This window comes from Phacochoerus africanus, chromosome X (assembly GCF_016906955.1).
Source record: "Phacochoerus africanus isolate WHEZ1 chromosome X, ROS_Pafr_v1, whole genome shotgun sequence".
Taxonomy (NCBI): Eukaryota; Metazoa; Chordata; class Mammalia; order Artiodactyla; family Suidae; genus Phacochoerus; species Phacochoerus africanus.
This window is the reverse complement of record NC_062560.1, coordinates 72,943,304-72,967,256: the sequence shown is the minus strand read 5'-3', so window position 1 is coordinate 72,967,256 and position 23,953 is coordinate 72,943,304. Positions and strand designations below refer to the sequence as shown.

The 23,953-nt window shown below is 36.6% G+C and overlaps 1 protein-coding gene across 2 annotated transcripts in view; it reads left to right on the top strand.

The window, feature by feature from the left end:
* Positions 1–23,953, top strand: part of CHM (CHM Rab escort protein) — a 187,494-nt gene that overhangs the window by 45,870 nt on the left and 117,671 nt on the right. Inside the window, exons 3-4 of one of the 2 annotated variants that reach the window (XM_047764611.1) lie at positions 13,622–13,694; positions 16,457–16,581. In XM_047764611.1, the coding sequence (XP_047620567.1) occupies positions 13,622–13,694; positions 16,457–16,581 (198 nt within the window). Of the gene's footprint in view, positions 1–13,621; positions 13,695–16,456; positions 16,591–23,953 lie in introns of both variants that reach the window. The other variant, XM_047764610.1, reaches the window with a different exon arrangement.

The following is a 23,953-nucleotide window of genomic DNA, read 5'->3' as shown; positions in this document are numbered from 1 at the left end:
GCTGCATCTGTGATGTACACCACAGCTCACAGCAATGCCGGATCCTTAACCCACTGAGCAAGGCCAGGAATTGAACCCACATCCTCATGGATGCTAGTCAGGTTCACTAACCCCTGGGCCACAATAGGAACTCTGCCAATGGTATTTTGATAGGGATTACATTTAATCTGTAGATTTCCTTGGGTGATATAGTTATTTTAATAATATTAATTCACAGTTCCCATTGTGACTCATCAGGTTAAGCACCTGACATCTCTGTGAGGATGTGGGTTTGATCCCTGACCTTGCTCACTGGGTTAAGGATCTGCTGTTGCTGCAAAGTGTGGCATAGGTTACACATGTGGCTTGGATCTGATGTTGCCATGGCTGTGGCATAGGCCTCAGCTGCAGCTCCAATTTGACCCCTGGCCTTGGAATTTCCACATGTTGTAGGTGTGGCTGTAAAAAGAAAAAAAAAAGTAATTCTTCCAATCCAAGAACACGACGTATCTTTCCATCTATTTATGTCCTCTTCAGTTTCTTTCTTTGATGTTTTATAATTTTGTGAGTACAGGTCTTTTACCTCCTAAGTATTATTCCTAGGTATTTCATTCTTTTTGATGAGATGGTAAATGGGATTTATTTTTATTTTTATTTTATTTTCCCACTGTACAGCAAGGGGATCAAGTTATCCTTACATGTATACATTACATTTTTTTTCCACACCCTTTGTTCTGTTGCAAGATGAGTACCTAGACATAGTTCTCAATGCTATTCAGCAGGATCTCCTTGTAAATCTATTCTAAGTTGTGTCTGATAAACCCAAGCTCCCGATCCCTCCCACTCCCTCCCCCTCCCATCAGGCAGCCACAAGTCTCTTCTCCACGTCCATGATTTTCTTTTCTGAGGAGATGTTCATTTGTGCTGGCTATTAGATTCCAGTTATAAGTGATATCATATGGTATTTGTCTTTGTCTTTCTGGCTCATTTCACTCAGGATGAGAGTCTCTAGTTCCATCCATGTTGCTGCAAATGGCATTATGTTGTTCTGTTTTATGGCTGAGTAGTATTCCATTGTGTATATATACCACTTCTTCTGAATCCAATCATCTGTTGATGGACATTTGGGTTGTTTCCATGTTTTGGCTATTGTGAATAGTGCTGCAGTGAACATGCGAGTGCACGTGTCTCTTTTAAGTAGAGTTTTGTCCAGATAGATGCCCAAGACTGGGATTGCGGGGTCATATGGAAGTTCTATGGATAGATTTCTAAGGTATCTCCAAACTGTTCTCCATAGTGGCTGTACCAGTTGACATTCCCACCAACAGTGCAGGAGGGTTCCCTTTTCTCCACAGCCCCTCCATCACTTGTTATTTGTGGACGTCTTAATGATGGCCATTCTGACTGGTGTGAGGTGGTATCTCATGGTAGTTTTGATTTGCATTTCTCTTATAATCAGTGATGTTGAGCATTTTTTCCTGTGTTTGCTGGCCATCTGGATTTTTTTTCTAATTTCTTTCTGATAGTTCATTGTTAGTTTGTAGAAATGCAACAGATTTCTGTATATTAATTTTGTTTCCTGGATCTTTACTGTATTTATTGATGAGCTCTTTTTTTCTGGTAGTGTCTTTAGGATTTTTTATATGTAGTATCATGCCATCTGCAAGTAGTGGATTTGGATTTCAATTTGGATTCCTTTCATTTATTTTTCTTGTCTGACTGTTGTGGCTAGGACTTCCAATACTATGTTGAATAAAAGTGGTAAGAATGAGTATCCTTGTGTTGTTCCTGATCTTAGCAGAAATACTTTCAGCTTTTCACTGTTGAGTATGGATTTTATTTTATTTTATTTTTGAGAGTTTGTCATCTATAGCCTTTATTATGTTGAAGTATCTTCCCTCTATGCCTACTTTCTGGGGTTTTTAATCATACATGGATGTTGAATTTTGTCAAAAGTTTTTTTTTCTGCATCTATTGAGATAGTCATATGATTTTAATTTGTTAATGTATATCACACTGACTTGTAGATATTGAAAAATTTTTGTATCCCTGGGATGATGTACTTGTTTATTTGTTTCTTACTTAAACAACATTTTAACTTGCCAAAAATGGTATTTTTTTCAATTAATTGTAATGGGCTATATATTACTTTTTTCTTATGAACACACTAAGATTTATTTAACCAGTTCTTTACTGCTGTATTTTAGGCTGTTTCCGGTTTCCTGTTATAAACAAAATGTAGCCATTCATATACATATGTATTTTAATTATAAATATCTGTATTTGTGGGAAAAAGTTATTGTCCCAATATTTTACCACGTTTGAATATTTGTAAAATCACTTTATGATCTTTTTCTTTTTCTCCAATTTAAAAATTCACATAGTTAGTTTGACTTAATGAGCTTGTATAACTTCTGTTCCTCAATAAAGTTAAATGTTATAGTAAGAAATTATATAAAATTCTCCATTTTGCAGAAAGATTTCTGTAGTTAGCCAGCAGAATAGTGACCTGATAATTTCATCCTGATGGACTATTTTTTTTGTTTTTTTGTCTTTTTGCCATTTCTTGGGCCGATCCCACGGCATATGGAGGTTCCCAGGCTAGGGGTCCAATCGGAGCTGTAGCCACCGGCCTACACCAGAGCCACAGCAACGCAGGATCCGAGCCGCGTCTGCAACCTACACCACAGCTCACGGCAACGCCAGATCCTTAACCCACTGAGCAAGGCCAGGGACCGAACCTGCAACCTCATGGTTTCTAGTCGGATTCGTTAACCACTGCGCCACGACGGGAACTCCTGTTTGTTTCCTTGTTTGTTTGTTTTTGACTTTTGTCATTTTAGCACCACACCTGTGGAGGTTCCCAGGCAAGGGGTCCAGTGAGAGCTACAGCTGCTGGCCTATACCAGAGCCACAGCAACACAAGATCTGAGCCGCATCTTCAACCTACACCACAGCTTACAGCAACACCAGATCCTCAACCCACTGAGCGAGGCCAGGGATCAATGTGCAACCTCATGGTTCCTAGTCGGATTATTTCCACTGTGCTAGGATGGGAACTCCAGCCTCTGTGGATTTATAAACACTATCCCAGTATTGTCACTATCAGCAGCAGCTAATCTCATTGACAACAGTCATTCTATTGCTGTGTTGTCATAAATTTTGCAGCCAGATTTTTTTTTTTTTTTTTTTTTGCCGTTTCTTGGGCTGCTCCTGAGGGATATGGAGTTTCCCAGGCTAGGGGTTGAATCGGAGCTGTAGCCACCGGCCTACACCAGAGCCACAGCAACGTGGGATCTGAGCTGCGTCTGCAACCTACACCACAGCTCACGGCAACGCCAGATCCTTAACCCACTGAGCAAGGCCAGGGACCGAACCCGCAACCTCGTGGTTACTAGTCGGATTCGTTAACCACTGCACCACGACGGGAGCTCTTGCAGGCAGATTTTAAACTAAAGTTAACTCCTGCCAAATTGTAATTGAAGGAGCTCGATTTTTGAGTGCCAATTATCTGTCTAAATAAATGTGAAATCTATGGTTCTTTTTAGAGAAATAGATTTACTGTAGATATTAATAAGCTGTTGACATGTGAAACTTCAAGAATAGATGTTGTGATTTAGAAAAGCAATTTGCAAATCAAAATGTAGAGGTTGATATTTACTTCAATCTTGAAGTTGTTAGATGGACGTCCAAAAAGACCAAAAGTTTATATTTGAACAGTATCTACTTCTAACAATAATAATTCATCTATGCAGCCTCAGTCAATCTTTTCTCCTGTATTATGTTTGTCATTGTTTAGTTTTATTTTGTTTCTCTTTCAGTTTTCACTTTCTACTGTAATTGCTTCAAAGAATGAAAAATTGAATTGAAAACAATGATGTTACCTCACCACATAAATCTTTTTTTTCTGCTTATTATGGCCACACCTGCAGCATATGGAAGTTCCCAGGCTAGGTGTCAAATTGGAGCTGCAGCTCCTGGCCTACACTACAGCCACAGCCACACCAGATCTGATCCCTGTCTACAACCTACACCACAGCTCATGTCAATGCCAGATCCTTAACCCACAGAGCAAAGCCAGGGATCGAACCTGCATCCTCGTGGATACTAGTCAGATTCTTAACCCACTGAGCCAAAATAGGAACTCCCTAAAATAACTTATTGACTTCTCAACATAGGGGACTATAAATATCTTTGAGAACTAGCATCATTTTCCTTTTATAGAAAGACTTACCTTGATTTCTTATTAGAGGCATTTTTGTGTGTATAGGTTAATAAAGCTCTGCCTCATTAAATCACCTCAGAAATTGTATCTACAGTTGTGTGTCACATCAATTTTATGATGTTTTTCTGCCCTGGAAATTAGCTCTACATGTATAGAATTAAGTGGAGAATTTAGTTTTGATGTCTTGCTTCTGCAATGTAAGGACAAAGATACTCTTGTTTAAATGTCCAATGATTATTGGCTCCTACAAAAAGAAACCAGTATTGATTCAACAGCTACTCCTACTATGAAGTTTCTTTTTAAGTGATTTTAGTTTGTGGAAATTGAGTTCTGTTTGTTTTCTTTTAAGGCAAAATAAAGCAACATGGCTCTTTCTCTTATACTGAAAAGTTTTAGATTTAAGACTGCCATAAATGGATAGGGAAATAAAAGGAAATGTACTCTCACTTCAAAAAAAATTCTTATTTTTACCTTCTATTATCCAGATGAAAGAAAAAAGGCCATGCTCTGTCTGCTGTAAGGGAGAGAAAATTATCAAAGAAGCCAGTGTTACCCTAGATTTTTGCTTTCTGTATTTTCCCATGTTAAAGACTTTTCATGAAGTCTGTGGCACTAATTTCAGTGAAAATAGTATTCAGTTGTTTAATATAATCTAGTGTTCAGGATGCTCTATGCTGTTGCAAATAATATGATGTAATCATAATAACTACCATTTACTGAATATTTGCTTAGTGTTATTTTAGGTACTTTACAAATATTAAGCATTTAATTCTTATTATATTTCTCTAAAAGAAGTATACATTCCCTCCTTTTTCAGATGAGAAAACAAACTAAGAGAATTTAAATAACTTGTCCACTGTCTATTAAGGGAAAGAACCAGGGTTTAAACCCATGTCCATTTGACTGCAAAGGCTGTACTCTTTCATTAAGATAAACTGTAGGATTGGAAGACAAACAAATCCTGGGCTTGATGGTCAGGAGACTTGATTCAGGCTGTTACTCTTCATGATTAGTTATGTGACCTATGTTGTTTTCCTCAACTCCGTAATGGGCCTAATGTACAACCTACCTTGAAGAGTCCCTGTGAGGGACCAGTGGGATACAGGTAAAAAGTTGAGGTGCAGCCAGCAAGGTCTCACTATCAAATGTAGCAAGTTAACTAAAAGGCTTTTACTTTGGAATCATCAGGAATATGTTCAGCCTTTATTTTGGAGGGCAGTGTGGGAAAAAAAATCCTTGGAAGCAATTTGTGAATTTTTATGGTTTTGAAGCAGAAATGTCATTTTATCTTTAGGTCACTGAATCTGTATGACAGGAGCTTCATTTGCAAATGACAATTTTTGCATAAGGATGATTTTTTTCTCATAGAGCTCAAAAGAAGCTAGATTGATTGAGACAGCTCTTTGCAGAAATCATGATATATCAGCATCTCTCTAGATATTACTAACTTTGACTTGTTTTATTCAGCAAGTTTGAATGAGGATAGCCTTCACACAAACCAGAAAACTACATGCAAAGATAATTGAGCGTACATATGCATTTTTCACTATGTCTCCCTCACCCTACCTTCCTCCTCTTGGAGCAATTTCTTAATCATTCACCATCCTTTGAAAAGAAAATATAAGAGAAATCTATTCTCTTATATTTTCTTCCTCTTCATTTTATATGTTTTTTTTTTTCTTTGAAATGGCATCTTTCTTTAGCAGCTCCTTGGGGCTTTGAAGACTGTCATTCAGCTTGACAACTGGAAGCAGAGTGATCTACAGCCATAAGGCTTAAAGCTTTTTCCTATCACTCTAATTTCTCCTTTTTCCCATTAATGAAACTGAAGTCTGATTTGCCTTTCCATGACAAAGGAAGGGTTAGGAGTTCTCTTGTGGCACAGCAGGTTAAGGATTCGGTGATGTCACTGAAGGGGCTCTGATTGCTGCTATGGGGCGAGTTTGATCCCTGGCCTGGGAACTTCCGCATGCCCTGGGTGTGCCCCCGCCAAAAACAAAAACAAAAACAAAAAAAAAACAAAAAAACAAAACCATTTAAGAAAAAGGAAGGGGGATTTCCCATTGTGGTGCAGTGGAAATGAAACCAACTAGTATCCATGAAGATGTGGGTTCAATCCCTGGCCTTGCTCAGCGGGTCAGGGCTTGCCATGAGCTGTGATGTAGGTCACAGATGTGGTTCTGATCCCACATTGCTGTGGCTGTGGTGTAGGCTGGCAGCTGTAGCTCCAATTAGACCCCTAGCCTGGGAACTTCCATATGCCACAAGTGCAGCCCTAAAAAGGCAAAAAAATAATAATAAAATAAAATAAAAGGAAGGGTTAAATTTTAGGACCTGTGACTACTTTGAAGTAGAGGATGGGAAAAAGGGAGAGGGAATGAGCAGTCCTCAGTCCTTGGACCTGTCAGTTCTGTCTTTCTCTCAGCAGTGCCCCCATTCTCATCTCTCTGTCTCGCTTCTTCCTTCTGTGGGTTGTCAGTGAACCTAGTTATGCCTGGCTAACACTAGACTGGTAGATGCCAATGAAAAGGGCTCTGGAGACTCCTGTGTGCATTCTTCTGTGTCCACACTTGAATGGATGATATGTGAGTGTGGAATGACTAATAACTCTAAACATAGGAAGTCTCTTCTCTGGCCTTAACAACTGGGCAACACAGCCTGCTATTTCATTCTGGCAGACTGATCTGGTTGTCAAAGCAGTATCCTGTAGCTTTATAGGACTCTTAAAACCAAGTAAGGGCTTGGTCTCTCTCTAAGATTAGAATTGTATGTGCATACCCAAGGAGAGCGACCTTCCTTGATCTTAGAATAAAGCTGTGGTGAAAGGAACTCAACTTGCCTATGTATCAAGTTTGTGGAGCTTTTAGTAAATGAGAATTTGTATGGGGGTAAGTCTGATATATTCCCTAGCCTCTTCTATTTGTCAACTAGGAAGATAGAAACATGTCATGGTTCTTTGTAATTCTCTAACCAAATTTAAATGGACTAGAGCTTCTTTCAGTGTGCATGGTATTTAGTAGGCAAATTGATACTAGTAGACATGCTGTGCTATTATTTTATTACTCTTATATGCAGAAAGACATCTGTGGACATTAAATATAAGATGTGTAATAAAATTAGTTGTATTTTTAGGTCCAAGAAATGGACCCAGTCCCTCCGGTTTTGGCATTAAAGTAGATGTATCATGAAGTTATTATCCTATTTTCATTATCCAGGTGACTTGGAGAAGTGAAAGAAAAAGTAGACTTCATTCCAACTAACATCTGTAAATGGATCCCATTGCCTTTACTTATAGTAAGTCAGATTCCAGGATTTGTATTATATGCTTATGTTTATAATTTTAAATATTCCAATCTTGAAGATTATAGCAGACAGTGTTATAGAGTGGAAAGAGCATAGGCTTTGGGGCCTGATGTGCCCTGGGCTTAATTAAGTGCAGGCTCTGCCATTTCCTAGCTGAGTAAGTTAAAACAAGATACTTAACTTCATGGGTTTTTTTCTTCTAATTTTAAAATGGGGATAATTATAGCACCAATCTCTCAGGATTCTTGTGAAGATTAAATGAGATAGTGAATGGAAAATGACAAGCTCAACATACATAGTATCCTATTTTTCTTCTTTCCCTTAACACAAATTAAGCAAGCATTTCTCAAAATACATTCTGTTGAACCAAATGCTGTTTCAAAAAAAGTGGTTAACTTAATTTATTCCTTCTTGGAGAGAACAAACATTAACATATTTAATGGTACAGAGAAGCTCTGCCATAAATACACCTTTTTGGTTGGTTTTACTCTTTTAAACCTAGCATTTTCCAAATTTATTTTGTCATTTGTAACTTTTTTTTTTCTTGGAATACCTATCAACAGCCCATTTTATGGGTAGGATATAGTTTGGAGAAGGTGAATTTAGTGATTGGGTCCAGGTGATATTTAATATCTAAGTGATTGACTTCATTGAACCACAGCTACCATTATAATGTCCTATAGCCTGAATTATGCTAGCCAGCTTAGAAGTTTGGGATTGTTTGTGTTGCAATGAATAGGATTAGGGTTTGGATGAACCTTCGTCAATGGCAGTCCTGCCAATTGTAGCTGTGTGGCCCTGATCTCTATATAGACCATTCTCAATGTCTTTATCTGCAAAATAACACCTGTATGCCTCACAAGATTGCTGAAAGAATCTATGAGAAAGCAGTTGTGAAAACAATTTCGAAAATGTGAAAATGCTGTCGGGGAAGGTAGTATTACTACTATCATAGGAAAAGCAATTGTGGATCAGTGAATACAGAATAGTGGCATCTAGAGTTTGGGCTATGCTGCTTCTCTTTTCTGTCAGCAGGTTTGGACCCCATCTGCTACCTGTCTGAAAACATTTTCAACTCCCTGATTTCTTAATAATTAAAGTGATTACCAGATGGATGTGCCTGAATGTCAGTAGCTCTATCTTTTGTCAGTGTTCTGGTACTTGCTTATAGAAGCCATTTCCCAATACAGGATGTAGTTGAACATCATGTGACAATTGGATGTTGCTGAATTTTCTATACTGACTTACAATTATGATGTACAATAAAATAGTTAGGATTTAATTAATGGGCTCAAATTAATAGGTATAGTGCTCAGCCTTCTCTTTTTAACTTTCTCTGTGTCCACCTGCAGTGTATTTCCTTTATGTTAGTAGACCTTAAGCAAAATGACATTGCTTTACCAATAAACACTATGTAAACAATGAGAAATCTCTTGTTACTCTTTTAATACTATTTTTTCTGTTTTTTAAAAGATTTTTATTGGTTGGTGTTAATGGAAACAGTTGTGTAACTCATTTCCCTTCTGGGTCTGGAAAAACTTAGGTGGTACATGGAATAAGCTGTGTGAAACTTTAGAAAGATTAAAACCATGTTTTCTATAATTTTAAGGTCAACATTTCACACAATGCAAAGCTGTACCTCAGTATAGTGATGGTTGGACTTTTCTGTCTTTGAAAATAAAAATGTCCTTTTGTGATTTTTACTGTTCTGATTGAAAATTATAGGTCACCTTTTCCATCATGAAACTTGAGAGTTTTAGATATTAGTTTTATGTTTGCTGCTAACTGTGAATATTCACTCTCCAGTTTCACAAAGAGACTCTAGTTTTAAGGAAGTCTTTTTCAACATATAAAATAGTGTTCCTAACAATAGAGATAAACGTCATCCTTTATCATAAACTACTTTTTCCTTTACTTGATGTACAGAGACAGTTGTGACACAAAATTGGCAGAAAATGTCCCATTCCCCCTTTTTCTCAGTCAGGAAGTTCTCACTTTGTCCTTAAAATAAATCGTATCTATGGGTCTTAAAAACAAAACCAGTAACCTAGCCTTGTTGTTCCTTGCAGAAACAGTTTTAAAGACTGTGGAAATAGTATTTTATAAATTGAATTTGAATGTCAGAGTTCAGAAGCTATATCTTTAAAGATAAAATTTAAGAAAATGTTTGGTGGGCTTTAATTATTACTGTTTCTATTGCAGTTATGTTCTAGAGAGCATATTCCAATGTTATATTGATTTTTTTTTTCTTTTTGTCATACTGATTTTGATACCTAAAGTCTTTGGGTTTCTCTTTAGGATATAAACCATGTTTAGAACCATACAAATACCGGAATGAATTTAGTCAAAATCTGCTTTGGTTTTATAGTGAGTTTATTGATAATTATGTTTCCCTCTTGTCAGAAAGACCATAGTAATGAAAACCATGTTTCACCTTTTACATGCATAATTGCATGAGATCACCAGATGCTGATGTTAAGAGCACATCAACAGGAAAAGTTGAAAATAGGAGCTGTGTGGAAAAATACTAGAACCATTTAGCTCTGTCAAAAACCATATGACCAAGCAGAGGGGAGAAAAATAAATTTTGACCATGAACTGACCTCAGGTCATTTAATAATGGAAAGAAACAGCAAGATGGCCTTTCATAGAATTTTTTAGACTTTTAATAATAGCAGAAAATGTCTTGGAAGTTGACACATCATGGTCAGTGTTTGAAAACTCAGATTACTTTTATTTTTCTAAGATTTTATTATAATTTTCAGAAATACAGAAAAGTTGAAAAAATTGTAGTGTGAGCACTTAAGTATCCACTACCCATATTCTCCCACTAATATTTGGCTATATTTGCTTTATTACATAATTGTCCATTTATTCCTTTTATGTCCATCTATCATTCTATCTTATTGTTTTGTACATTTCAAAGTTAAGTTGTACACATTTAGTACCTTCAGTCTAGAACACTTAAGGATGCCCATCACTAGCTAGAGTTATTTATTTACGGTTCTTTTTTTGAAGTAAAATTGCAGTAAAATACACACATCTTGAGTGTAGCATTTAATAAGCTTTAGCAAATGCATATACTTGTGTGACTAAGAACCTTATCAAGATAAAGAACATTGCCATCGTTCCAGAAAGTCCTGTCATGTTCCTTAAATCCTGCCCTTTACTCCCACCCTCAAAGACAATCACTTTTAGGATATTTTTCACTGGGGATCAATTAATTTAGCTTGTTCAAGAACTTCATATAAATGGTATCATCCCAAATGCATTCTTTTGGGGCAAAGGTTCTTTCACTTAGCATAACATTTTTTGAAATTCATCTATGTTGTTGTATGTATCAGTAATTCATTCCTTTTCATTGGTGAACAGTATCCATCCTATGGATATACCACAACTTATTATTTATCTATGCTCCTATTGATGGATATTTGAATTGTAACCAGTTTGGAGCTATTAGCCAATGAAAATGCTATGAAAAATCTTGTATGGCTCTTTTATGAACATAGGCCCTCCTCCTCTGTAAATACCAAGGTCAAAGGGCAGATATATGTTTAATTTTGTAAGAAACAGCCAGACAATTTTCCAAAATTGTGCTTTTTTTTTTTATGCTTTTTAGGGCCACACCTTCAGCATATGGAGGTTCCCAAGCTAGCGGTTGAATCATAACTACAGCTGCCAGCCTATGCCACAGCCACAGCAACCCGGGATCCGAGCTGCGTCTGTGACCTACACCACAGCTCACAGCAATGCTGGATCCTTGACCCACTGAGTGAGGCCAGGGATCAAACCCGCAACCTCATGGTTCCTGGTCAGATTCGTTTCCGCTGCGCCATGACGGGAACTCCTTCTTTTGTGCCATTTTATACTCCCACCAAAATGTGTGATCATTCTAGCCACCCATGCCAACATAGTCTTCAGTCTTTTTTATTTTAACTATTCTGGTGTACGTGTAGTGGTATCTCATTACAGTCATTTTTAATGTTTATTTTAATGTGTACTTGCCCAATGATGAATGATGTCGAGTGCGTTTTTATGTGCTCATTAACCACATCTCTCTTCCTTTGTGAAATGTCTGTTCAAACCATTTGCTTAAACTTTGAATATTTGTCTTACTATTAAAGTGAAAGAGTTCTTTATGTATCCTGGATACCAGTCCTTTGTCAGATATGTTTTGTGACTATTTCTTCTAGTTTGTGCCTAGCCCATTCATTTTTTTTCAAATGATGTGTTTTGTGGAGAAGTTCTTCATTTTGATGAATTCTAAGTTATCAGTATTTTTTATTGCTTTCTCTGTCCATGGCTGAGAAACCTTTGTCTACCCTGATTGTCAGATTTCTGATGTATCTTTATTACTTATAAATTGATGTGACCATTAAAAAATTTACTTAGATCTTGAAGCTTTCACTCAGTAGTCAGAGCTTCTCACTTAGGACCATATGATAACTTTAAAGAAATCTAAATATCTCAACAACAACAAAAATAAAGACAGTGGTTTTTATCACTGTTTCAGGGTTGTTTTAATTTTTTTTAACACTCAAAATATTTTCTAGTTTTTTTGAGTGTATTATTTAGAGGATGGGAAGGGATGGCAGAAGGGTATTATTCTCAGGCAAGGGAGACGAGAGTATAAGTTTGCTCTGGGGAAGCTCTTGACATGTCTCGCTTTTCCTTCCTCCTTTTGTCTATACTGGCCTTTGCCTACCTTCTCCTCCACTATTATCTCTGATCTAAGGGATCACAGCTTCTAGGCTGCCTTGATTGCCACATCTAGAATAGTTAGTATAGCTGAAATTTTATCTAAATTTTAAAGCCCTCTGGAGATTTTGGAGAGTGTATGAATTTGCACTATCCCTGAGAGAACTATCAGATTATAAGTAAAGTGGTGATCTGTAATAATAGACCTACTTTCGCAGGTGTTCAGTTTAACCACTTTTTCTGTTATAACCAAGCAGGGATTTTTTGGTAAAATACTTGAGCCTAAAAGCTGACCGTTCTCAAGGCCCATGTCAACAGTTGATTGAGGAGAAATATATCAGAATTTTGAGAGGACAGCCAGTAGCATGATGGATGAGCAATTTTATATATCATATTAAATAAAGGTTTTAGTTTTTGTTTAAAGAAGCTCTTTTATGGATTTTCATTTCATTAGAGAAAGATACAGAGAAGCAAAAATGAAAAGGAAAATAAAACCAAGAATCACCCAGAACTAGAGTGGATGTTGTAGGTGAGATTGAGTGTCTGTTGGGGCTCATCATACCAAGAATCAATAAACGTGATGAGTTTTGCAAGGATTGGGAAGCCTTCCTTGTAGTACTGAGTAGTACTGAGAGTTCTGGTTGCCACAGAAGTTAACCAGAAGTCCAGGGTCTGCAGGGTCTACCTGATCCTAGTTAGGAGTCCTCTGAGTTCTCTAAAACACAGTGATCTTCACAGGACTGTGGATTGAAGAATAGCTCACCCAGTTATCAATGGAAATATTGCTTTTGTTATACTTATCACAAAAATCTTGATGTGAATAGCTGTGTACCAGAATCTACTTTTATTTTTGGCCCTGAAGGCTAATGATAGCACAGGGCCTTCCACTAGATCTAGAGTACCCAATTATATATATATATATATATATATATATATATATATATATATGCAAAATTTATTTATTTAGGATTGGGAGAGGGGTTTGGTGGTGGTGCTAGCAGTGGATGTTTACTGCTTGTGGAAAACTCAGCAGTTTTTTCCAGTGACTTTCTTTGAGATCTACCTAGGTTTTCTTCCCATCCGTCTTTATTAACCTAGGAGTCAAATTTGTTCATGTTGCCTGCTCGGTGACTGTATTAAGCCGTTCACAATCACAAGGATCAGTGGCACTTGGTCACTGCAGAAAGCTCTACAGAGGCCAAAGAGGTTTTTTAACTCCTTATTCAAGGAAAAGTTAGCTCTGAGATCTGTTAAGGCCTACCTGTTTGTTTTTTTCTACTGTCTCTAATCTCAGCATCCCAGTTATATGTGTGCTTTTGAATTCTGAGGTAGCAATGTTGAAAATAAAGTGGGATGAAGATCAGTGACCTGATTTTTTAAAAAAATACCCCTTTCTCATATTTTTTGTTGTTACAGAAGAAGCTACTATGGAGGAAATTGGGCCAGTTTTAGCTTTTCAGGACTTTTATCCTGGCTAAAGGAACACCAGGTAAAGTTCTCATCTGATTTTTTAATCTACTAGATTGTATTTTGTGTCATATGATAACCCTACATTGAAGAAGATACTAAATTTCATCTGTAATATAAGATTAATAACATTTTATTTACTTAACTAAAATTATGGAGTCACTCATTCAGCAAATATTTTTCCAGTGATTCTAAAATATAGGTATCACATTTAAGATATAGATATATTGACGAAGAATAAATTGTATATATTTCATACCATTTTCTAATTACTCTGTATGCCCAAATATCAGGCAAGATTTTTTTCTCCAAAATTGTTTTTCAGAAAAAATATTTCAGTCCTTATAAAATCTCTCATCTTACCAGTTGCTCTTTCAGTGAGTATATTTTGGGGAAAAAAACCTATTTGTAGGAGATACATTAATTTGAAATGATCTCAGTCATTGATGATTTTGCATATTTATAGAAATCACCTGGCAGAATCAGTAAAAACAAAAAGCAAGGAAAGAAATTTAATATACCTTTAGTAATTTTTTTCCCTAATAGTAGGATCTCAACTACTGCTGCTGTTGGATATCATTGTAAAGTTTCTTAGAGATCATTTATAGCATACATTTAATATGGGGTATTAGTTATGTTATGGAGTTTACCAATTTTTATGAGACTTTATGAGACTATCCAAATTTTATGTAAATGGTACATGTGGCTTGAAATCAAATTCCTACTGAGAGCATCATACACAGAATCAGAAACTGCTGTATCTCAAAAACGCTGATGACAGAGACATTGAAGATGCACTGAAAGTTCAGTTTGAGTATTATTATTGCATGAAATGAGAGTGCTGGGAAAAAAAGCACTATTTATAAAGTAACATGTAATAATTCAAACAATGTCTAAATCAAAATAAATAAATGCTTTAGATTCATTTAACTTTTAAGTCTGTATGCCTTAAATATTCATAAATTTATATTGATCAGAAACCCTTTTTTGAATGTTATCCTTGAGAAGTATGTGTTAAGATCACTTTATGTTGAGTCATATTCAGTACTTCAATGAGAAAATTTAGTACTGGAGTTCCTGTCGTGGCGCAGTGGTTAACGAATCCGACTAGGAAGCATGAGGTTGCAGGTTCGATCCCTGGCCTTGCTCAGTGGGTGAAGGATCCAGTGTTGTTGTGGCTCTGGCGTAGGCCAATGGCTACAGCTCTGATTAGACCCCTAGCCTGGGAACCTCCATATGCCGCGAGAGCGGCCCAAGAAATGCCAAAAAGACAAAAAAAAAAAAAAAGAAAGAAAGAAAATTTAGTCCTAATTCTCAGAACAACAAAAACACCCTAGTTGTATGAAAGGAAAATTTTTGTGAGTGAAGGGGTTTAAAAAAAATAAATTTTGGTAATGTGTTAGATGGATTAAACAAAATATTTTTGTTTCTTTATTTCAATGTTTCTTTTACTCCGGTATCTTCACTATGTCACGGTATCCTTCTCTGTCCCTGTCCATAGTTCTTTTTTTTTCAGGCTGGTAACCTCATGTTTGTATGCTCGAAGTTCCTGTACTTCACCTTCTCTTCTATTTATTTTGGGATATTTAATGTTGTCTAATAATTATCCTTGATAATAAGAGCTGTTTGCTGCTACTTTTCTTCATTTTAAAATGTTAAATTCAGGACAATGAAGCCTTTTAAAAATAATTATTCCTCTACTTTATGAAATCTATAACTTTAGAAATTTTCTGAGGTGAATTTACTTAAAGGATATTGTAGTTATAGTTTACTACTAGTTCCTTGAATATATACAATACATTTGAATTTTTTTCTATGAGAGATGTTTTTCAAATAGATTAAAATTTTAAGCAGATTAAAATTGATCCTTGACCTTTGGAAAAGGTATATCTTGACATCTTCAAAAATCCCCTGTATTCAAATATTGTATAATTTTCTTCCTAAAATGTAATTAGGAATTCGGAATTATCAAAAAATTTAAAGGGCCACTTTCAGTCTTTAGTGAAAATTTAGATAGATTGTTTTTGGGTTTTTTGGCCACACTTGTGGCCTGCGGAAGTTCCTGGGCCAGGGATTGAACCTGTGCCACAGCTGTGACTAAAACCACAGCAGTAACAATGCCAGACTTTAACCTGCTACATCACCAGGGAACTCCAAGAATTTACATACTTTGTTATACATTTTTGTTTTTATTGTCTTTCTGAATTTAAAATATTCAGGTTGATTATAAAGTCCTTAGTTATATTGGGCTGAGTACTTTTCAAAAATACTTTTATACGTAATCAAAATTTGAAACTCCTAGTGACCAGTCTTCAAAGATCTGAAAGTAAATAGAATGAAGTAATTTTGAGCCTGCTTTTTGACAACAAAATGTAAAAACTTTATTATTAGCAAGTAATATGTCCATTAGATACACTTGAGTCTCCATAGATGGGTGGTTTTTTTGAGTCTCAGCAGATGGAGGGTTCTTTGTCCTAGTTCTTAAGCAATATCACAACAGCTACATCCAAATGAGTGCATCAAAATGTCACATATTCTGATAGAAACCTGTAAACCAGAACTAGATTTTGATAGAATAGATTTTTACACATTGTCTTCCTCTCCTTCCTTTGAAGTTGGCACACTATACTAGAATTGCTTTAGTGATTCTGAAGTGATAGCCTTCTTTGTGTTTTGATGGGATGAGATGAAAAGCATGAATTTAGGAAAGTGTAAATTTTCTCAGAAAAGCAGAGGTTCAGATTACCCAGTTTAATTAAAATTTCTCATTTGTATTTTGTTTAGGAAAACAGTAACATTTTAAGTGAATGCTCAGCATGGCAAGAGAAGATCCTTGAAAATGAAGAAGCCATTGCTCTTAGTAGGAGGGACAAAACCATCCAACATGTGGAAGTATTTTGCTATGCAAGGTATGAAAAGTATGTATTTTTGATAAATTAATGACTTCTTATCTACGTTAATTCAAAAGAAGACAAGAGTAAGGATTGATATGGCATGGGTTGCTACAAGTCTACTTGATGGGCTGGTTTGCATTTTTTAAGATGTAGCTTTTAGTTTTGGAGTACCCTGGTGGCTCAGTAGGTTAAGGATCCAGCATTGTCACTGCTGTGGCTCTGGCTACTGCTGTGGCACAGGTTCAGTCCCTGGCCCAGGAACTTCAGCATGCCACGGGTACAGCCACAAAAAGAAGTAAAAAAAATAAATAAATGTAACTTTAAGTTTTGTTATGTTTATTCACTTGTATTTTTTTTAGGTTCCACGTATCTGTGATATCATTCAGTATTTGTCTTTATCTGACTTATAGCACTTAGCATAATACCCTCTAGGTCCGTCAATGTTGTCACAATTAAAACTTCAAGAACAGACAAACAAACTTATAGAAAAAGAGTTCAGATTTGTGGTTACAAAAAGCAGGGGAGGGTGTGGGGTGTGGGGAGGATTGGATGAAGGCAATCAAAAGATAGAGATTTCCAGTTATAAAATAAATAAGTACTGGGGATGAAATGTATAACATGATTGATGTGATTAACACTGCTGTGTGTTATATATGGTTCCTTTTTTTTAGTCTTTTTTTGTCTTTTTAGGGTGGCGCCTGTGGTATATGGAGGTTCCCAGGCTAGGGGGTCTAATAAGAGCTGTAGCCACCAGTCTACACCACTGCCACAGCAACACAGGATCTGAGCCGCATCTGTGACCTACACCACAGCTCACAGCAATGCCGGATCCTTAACCCACTGAGCGAGGCCAGGGATTGAACCCACAACCTCATCGTTCCTAGTCAGATTCATTAACCACTGAGCCACAATTGAAACTCCTGTGTGTTATATATGAAAGTTAAGAGAATAAATCCTAAGAGCTCTCATTACAAGAAAATTTTTTTTCTATTTCTTTAATTTTGTATATATATGAGATGAATGTTCACTAAACTTATTGTGATAATCACTTGATGATGTAGGTAAATCAAATCATTATGCTGTAGGCCTTAAACTTATACGGTGCTGTATGTCAATTATATCTCAATAAAACTGGAAGAAAAAAGTAAAACTTTAAATTTTCTCTGTTTATGTAATGTCTTATATTAATGACTTATAATTTAAGTCTTTTAAATGCATTTCTTATTTGATCCTTATAATGGCCCTGTGCTAGGATGGAGCAAATAGTGTTAGTTAGATTTTTTTTTATAGAGACCTCAGTGAAGCTCAAAGAGATTAACTTGCTGAAGGTCACATGGCTTGACAAATTTCAAGGCCATACCTAAGCTAGTGGTGGAATTCAAGATTAAAACTCAGGGTTTTTCAATCTTAGTTCAGTGTTCTCCTAACTCTTCTTAGATAATATTCAGTGTAGCAAAATGGAAAATTATAATTTTGAAGTAAAAAAATCAAATTGAGTGGCCATGACATTTAAGGGCATATTTTTATAAATCAGGAGAGAACAGAGGGGAAGTAGGAATGTTTTCAGTGTCTCCTTCTGAGTGAAATAATTCATTATTTAAAACAATTGGGACAGTTAATTTTTTTCATGGTTGATGGGCTTGAAAGGAAATAATCACATAATTCAGTGTGATTGTTCAAATAGCTATAGGGTTGAGGGGTTTACAACATCAGACTGTCAGTCCCTTTAATAGTAATTAAAATAAAATCCAAGACACTAGAGATTCTTCAGGATGTGCACTGTCATCATACATATCCTTGCTGTGGCATTGCGGTAAGTGTGACCTGAGACCCTGAAAAGTTGGGAAACCCGTGGTAGATTTCTTAACCTATATTCTTATCTGTCAGGTAACTAGCATTTTCTCCCATTAATACACAGTTAATTTTCTATGATTTTCTGCAAAAGGACAGCCTTTGAAATGTCAGCTATCAATTGTAATTTACATAATGCTAAGTGGCATTCAGTATGGAGAGCTGTAACTGACATTGTTTAGAGCCAGCATAGACAGATTTAAAACAGAAGGTGATCTCAACTGAAAAGTTACACACTTTAATGAAACCAGTAATATGTATTTGGTAACTTTCTTGTGTGTCCATGAATGCTACTTGACTAGAATATAGTGACAATCACACTCAGGTCCTCTGAGAGGTGCTTTTGCAGTTTTTAAGGCCTCTGATTTCTCTGCTCTTCATGACAATGTTTATGGTTTCTGATGACTGAAATGACACATTTTGAGTGCAGAGGAAATCATCTTGGTTTCAATTTCTGATCTCTTTGGTTTCATTTTTGGAACTTCTCAAAGTGATAAAAGCTTGGTGGTAGAAGCTTTGTTTTTAAACAGAGAAGTAGGATTCTCTTATATTCCTGTCATTGCTCATTAGGCATGGAATAAGAGGTGCACTGGGATAATGTTCTTTATGTCTTCATTTACTTGGAAAGCTTAGCTGGTTGTAAATGCCATAGTAAGCAGGATGAGTCCTGAGAACATCAGGTGTAGGAATGTACAAAAAATCCACTTGTCTATATTAAGTGCTACAAGCATGGGTAAATAGGAATAACAGTACCTTTCCTAGCCCCAGCTAAACCGTGGTAGCCTTAATCTTTTGGATCATGATCACAAACTTGGAATTATGTGAAAAGGGCGAGGGCCAAAATAGCTGTCACAAAGATTTACTTTATATGAGAGATCATCACCCAGGACCCTCTGAGTTAGTATCAAAAACCTTGTGGAATACATATGTGTAATGACCCTATTTCTGTTTGTTTTTGTTTTTGTTTTTTTCTATTATAAGATTTTTTTTTTTTTTTTTTGCCTTTTTGGGTCCGCATCCACGGCATATGGAAGTTCTCAGGCTAGGGGTTGAATCAGAGCTACACCTGCCAGCTTATGCCACAGCCATGGCAATGCCAGATCCAAGCCGTGTCTGTGACCTACACCACAGCTCATGGCAACACTGGATCCTTAACCCACTGAGCGAGGCCAGGGATTGAACCCACATCCTCATGGATACTGGTCAGATTTATTACTGCTGACCCACAACGGGAACTCCTACTATAAGAATTTAAAGCAGCAAATAGGAAAGGGATATCTGCTAGAGACAAGCACACTTAGAACCACACTGAGAACCAGGGTTATCCATCCTGCCTTTATTATTTTATTTTATTTTATTTTATTTCATTATTATTTTTTAATAGTTATTACCCCATTTTTTCTACTGTACAGCATGGTGACCCAGTTACACATAAATATACACATTCTATTTTCGCACATTGTCATGCGCCATCCTAAGTGTCTAGACATAGTTCCCAGTGCTACACAGCAGGATCTGATTGCTAATCCATTCCAAAGGCAATAGTTTGTATCTGTTAACCCCAAGCTCCTCAACCACCCCACTTCCTCCCCCTCCCCCTTGGCAATCACAAATCTGTTCTCCAAGTCCATGGTTTTCTTTTCTGTGGAAACGTTCATTTGTGCCATTTATTATATTCCAGATATGTGATATCATATGGTATTTATCTTTCTCTTTCTGACTTACTTCACTCAGGATGAATCTCTAGTTCCATCCATGTTGCTGCAAATGGCATTATGTCATTCTTTTTTATGGCTGACTAGTATTCCATTGTATATATATACACCACATCTTCCTAATCCAATCATCTGTTGATGGACATTTGGGTTGTTTCCATGTTTTGGCTATTGTGAATAGTGCCGCAATGAACATGTGGGTGATCTTCGATATGTAGGATACATGAACTCACATATGTGTTAAAATTGTACAGAACTTACACACATATCTATGTACACAAAATAAAACATTATCATCAATGCAAATGTTAAAAAAAAGCAGTAACAACAAAAAGACAGGTATCTGCACCATATTTTTCATCACCTATTACAAAAGAATTTTGTGATGTATAAGAATGTGGAGGAACTACTGCATAGTGATATCCTTACTCAGAGAGAAAATGAGGGAATTTTCTAGAAAACCAAAACTAATTTCTTAAAATGGTAATTTTTTTATTCTAATCATTTTTAATACTCATCTTTCTAAAATGCATTTGAAATCCCCCCACCTTTTCAAGGGGAATAGAGAGAACATAATTTATCTTCTGCCTAAAGACACTGGGATATAATTATGATCATCAATTATTATACTCTGCTATAACACAGTGATGTCCTTGAGGGATCCTGATTAGAAAAGCCATTCGCCTCTACGCTAAATGGCCCTAAATCTGCTCTTGGCTTGTTGATTCTACTTTTCCTCTGTTAGTCTATCAGCTAGCACCTAAAATAGCAGCATGTTCAAGCCCAGAGAGACTTTTGAGATCACCTAGTCCAAACCATTCATGTTTTGTTAACAGTAAAACAAAGGACCAGAGAGGGGACATCTTTTCCTCAGTATCACATAGAAAGCTGAATCATAAAGGCAGGATGGGGAGTTTCCATCATGGCTCAGCTGTTAATGAACCTGACTGGGATCCATGAGGACACAGGTTCAGTCCCTGGACTCATTCAGTGTGTTAAGGATCTGGTGTTGCCCCGAGATGTGGTGTAGGTCACAGACATGGCTCAGATTCCATGTTGGTGTGGCCCTGGCATTATTTTGTTCTTTTTTTATGGCTGAGTAGTATTCCATTGTGTATATATAGCACATCATAATCGAGTCGTCTGTCTAGGTTTGTGCCTTTCCATAAAAATATTTTTATAAGCTTGTCTATGTCTAGAAAATGTTACTGGAATTTCGATGGAAATTGCATCAAAGTTATAGATCAACTTGGGGAGAATTGACATTTTTATTATTTTGAGTCTTCCAATCCATCAACAAAGTATGTCTTTCATTTATGAAGGTCATCTGTGATTTCTTTCTGCAGAATTGTATAATTTTAAACCTACCAGTTCTGTACATGTTTTGTTAATTATATACCTAAATATTTTTCTTTGGTACACTTGCAATTTTAAGTTGTACTGCTATTTTAATTTTGGTTTTAACATGTTCATTATTAGTATCTAGAAATATATTTTTTTTTTTTTTGGCTTTTTAGGGCCGCACCCACAGCATATGGAAGTTACCAGGCTAGGGGTCTAATTGGAGCTACAGCTGCTGGCCTACACCACAGCCACAGCAACTCGGGATCCGAGCCACATCTGTGACAATGCCGGATCCCAACCCACTGAGTGAGGCCAGGGATCGAACCTTCGTCCTCATGGGATACTAGTCAGATGTGTTTCTGCTGTGCCATAAAGGAAACTCCCTAGAAATACAATTTTTTATGGCCATACCCATGGCATATGGAAGTTCCCAGGACAGGGTTGAATCCCATTATCACTGTTGCAACAGTGGCAATACCAGGTCCTTTAACCCACCGCACTGGGCTGAGGATTGAACCCATGCCTCTGCAGTGACCCCAGCTGCTGCAGTCGGATTCTTAACTCATTGCGCCACAGTGGGAACTTCTAGAAATACAATTTATTTTTATGCATTCACCTTGTATACTGGAATCTTGCTGAAGTTGTTTATTCTAGGAATTTTTTTTAGATTCTTTAGAATTTTTGTATAGACAGTGCTTGTTTTCTGGAAGGAGGAATGGTTTTATGTTTTCCTTTCATTGGCTTTTTTTTAGAGTCTATTTTCTATTGAGAGTCATGTGTTTCTATCTACAGCCAATTTCCACAAGTTAATTGAGTTGTCTTCTTATCTTTAGGCTCAGTTAATGAGCATTTTATAAATAAAGGAAGTTATTGTCACTTCCCAAGAATTTATAATTATACACTAATGCTGGGCAATCATTTAGATTCTCTCACTTGCTAGTTATCTTGATCTTGTCCACTACTCTTTCAGCGCATGCAGATCAAACCGACAGTCTGACCAAATGTCAAATTATTGGAAGTCTTACACTTTAACGGTCATTCCCACTAAGAGTTTACTCTGTTTAGTTGCATTAGGCAAATAGATAGACATCAAATCTCAATCCTTGGTACATTACATATATAGAATATTGTTTTAAATGTTTTGGTAAATTTCCAAAATATAATTTAAACATAGCTTTATAATGATATGAATGATGAAATGTTATGACTTGTCTTCCCATTTTAGACCAGATGAGTTAGCTTATTTATAGAATTGATGTTTATTAGGCCAAAATCTGTGGTTTGATTTTCACATATGGCACTTGATATTTCATTAAGGAAGAATAGTGTCTGTCTCTTGGCCACAAACAATGTTATAGCCATAACTAGTAGCTTCTGGATTTTTAATCTTTGATTATAAGGAAGACACGGTAAGGATGTATTACATCAGTGCAAATGCATCACTGCTGCCTAGAAAATACCTCAAAGTACATGGCAAGTCAGTAACACCATATTCTAATGTAAACATATAGGGTAGTACTTTATTTTTTTATCATTGTGGACTTTACTTACTTTCAAAAATAATTCTGAAGTGTTCAATCTAAAGGTTTCAGTGGGAGTTCCCATTGTGTCTCAGCGGGTTAAGAACCCAACTAGTGTTCGTGAGGATGGCGGTTTAATCCCTGGCCTTGCTCAGTGGGTTAAGGATCCAACATTGCTGCAAACTGGTGTAGGTCACAGATGCAGCTCTGATCTGACATTAGTGTAGCGTAGGCCTCACCTGCAGCTTTGATAAGACCCCTAGTCCAGGAACTTCCGTGTGCCACAAGTGTGGCTATAAAAAAGAAAAAAAAAATCAAGAAAAGAATAAACATAAAGGAGACTCAAAAAGAATGTTGAAAAGTCTACAATTCTGTGCCAAAGCAATCCTGAGAAACAAAAACCAAGCAGGAGGCATAACTCTCCCAGACTTCAGGAAATATTAGAAAGCCACAATCATCAAGACAGTGGTACTGGTATCAAAACAGACAGACAGACCAATGGAACAGAATAGAGAACCCAGAAATAAACCCTGACACCTAGGGTCCATTAATCTTTGACAAGGGAGGCAAGAACATCAAATGGGAAAAAGAAAGTCTATTCAGCAAGCATTGCTGGGAAACCTGGACAGCTGCATGCAAAGCAATGAAACTAGAACACACCCTCACACCATGCACAAAAATAAACTCCAAATGGCTGAAAGACTTAAATAGAAGACAGGACACCATCAAACTCCTAGAAGAAAACATAGGCAAAACACTCTCTGACATCAACCTCATGAATATTTTCTCAGGTCATTCTCCCAAGGCAACAAAAATAAGAGCAAAAATAAACCAGTGGGAGCTAATCAAACTGAAAAGCTTTTGCACAGCAAAGGAAACCCAAAAGAAAACAAAAAGACAACTTTCAGAATGGGAGAAAATAGTTTCAAATGATGCAGTGGGCAAGGGCTTAATCTC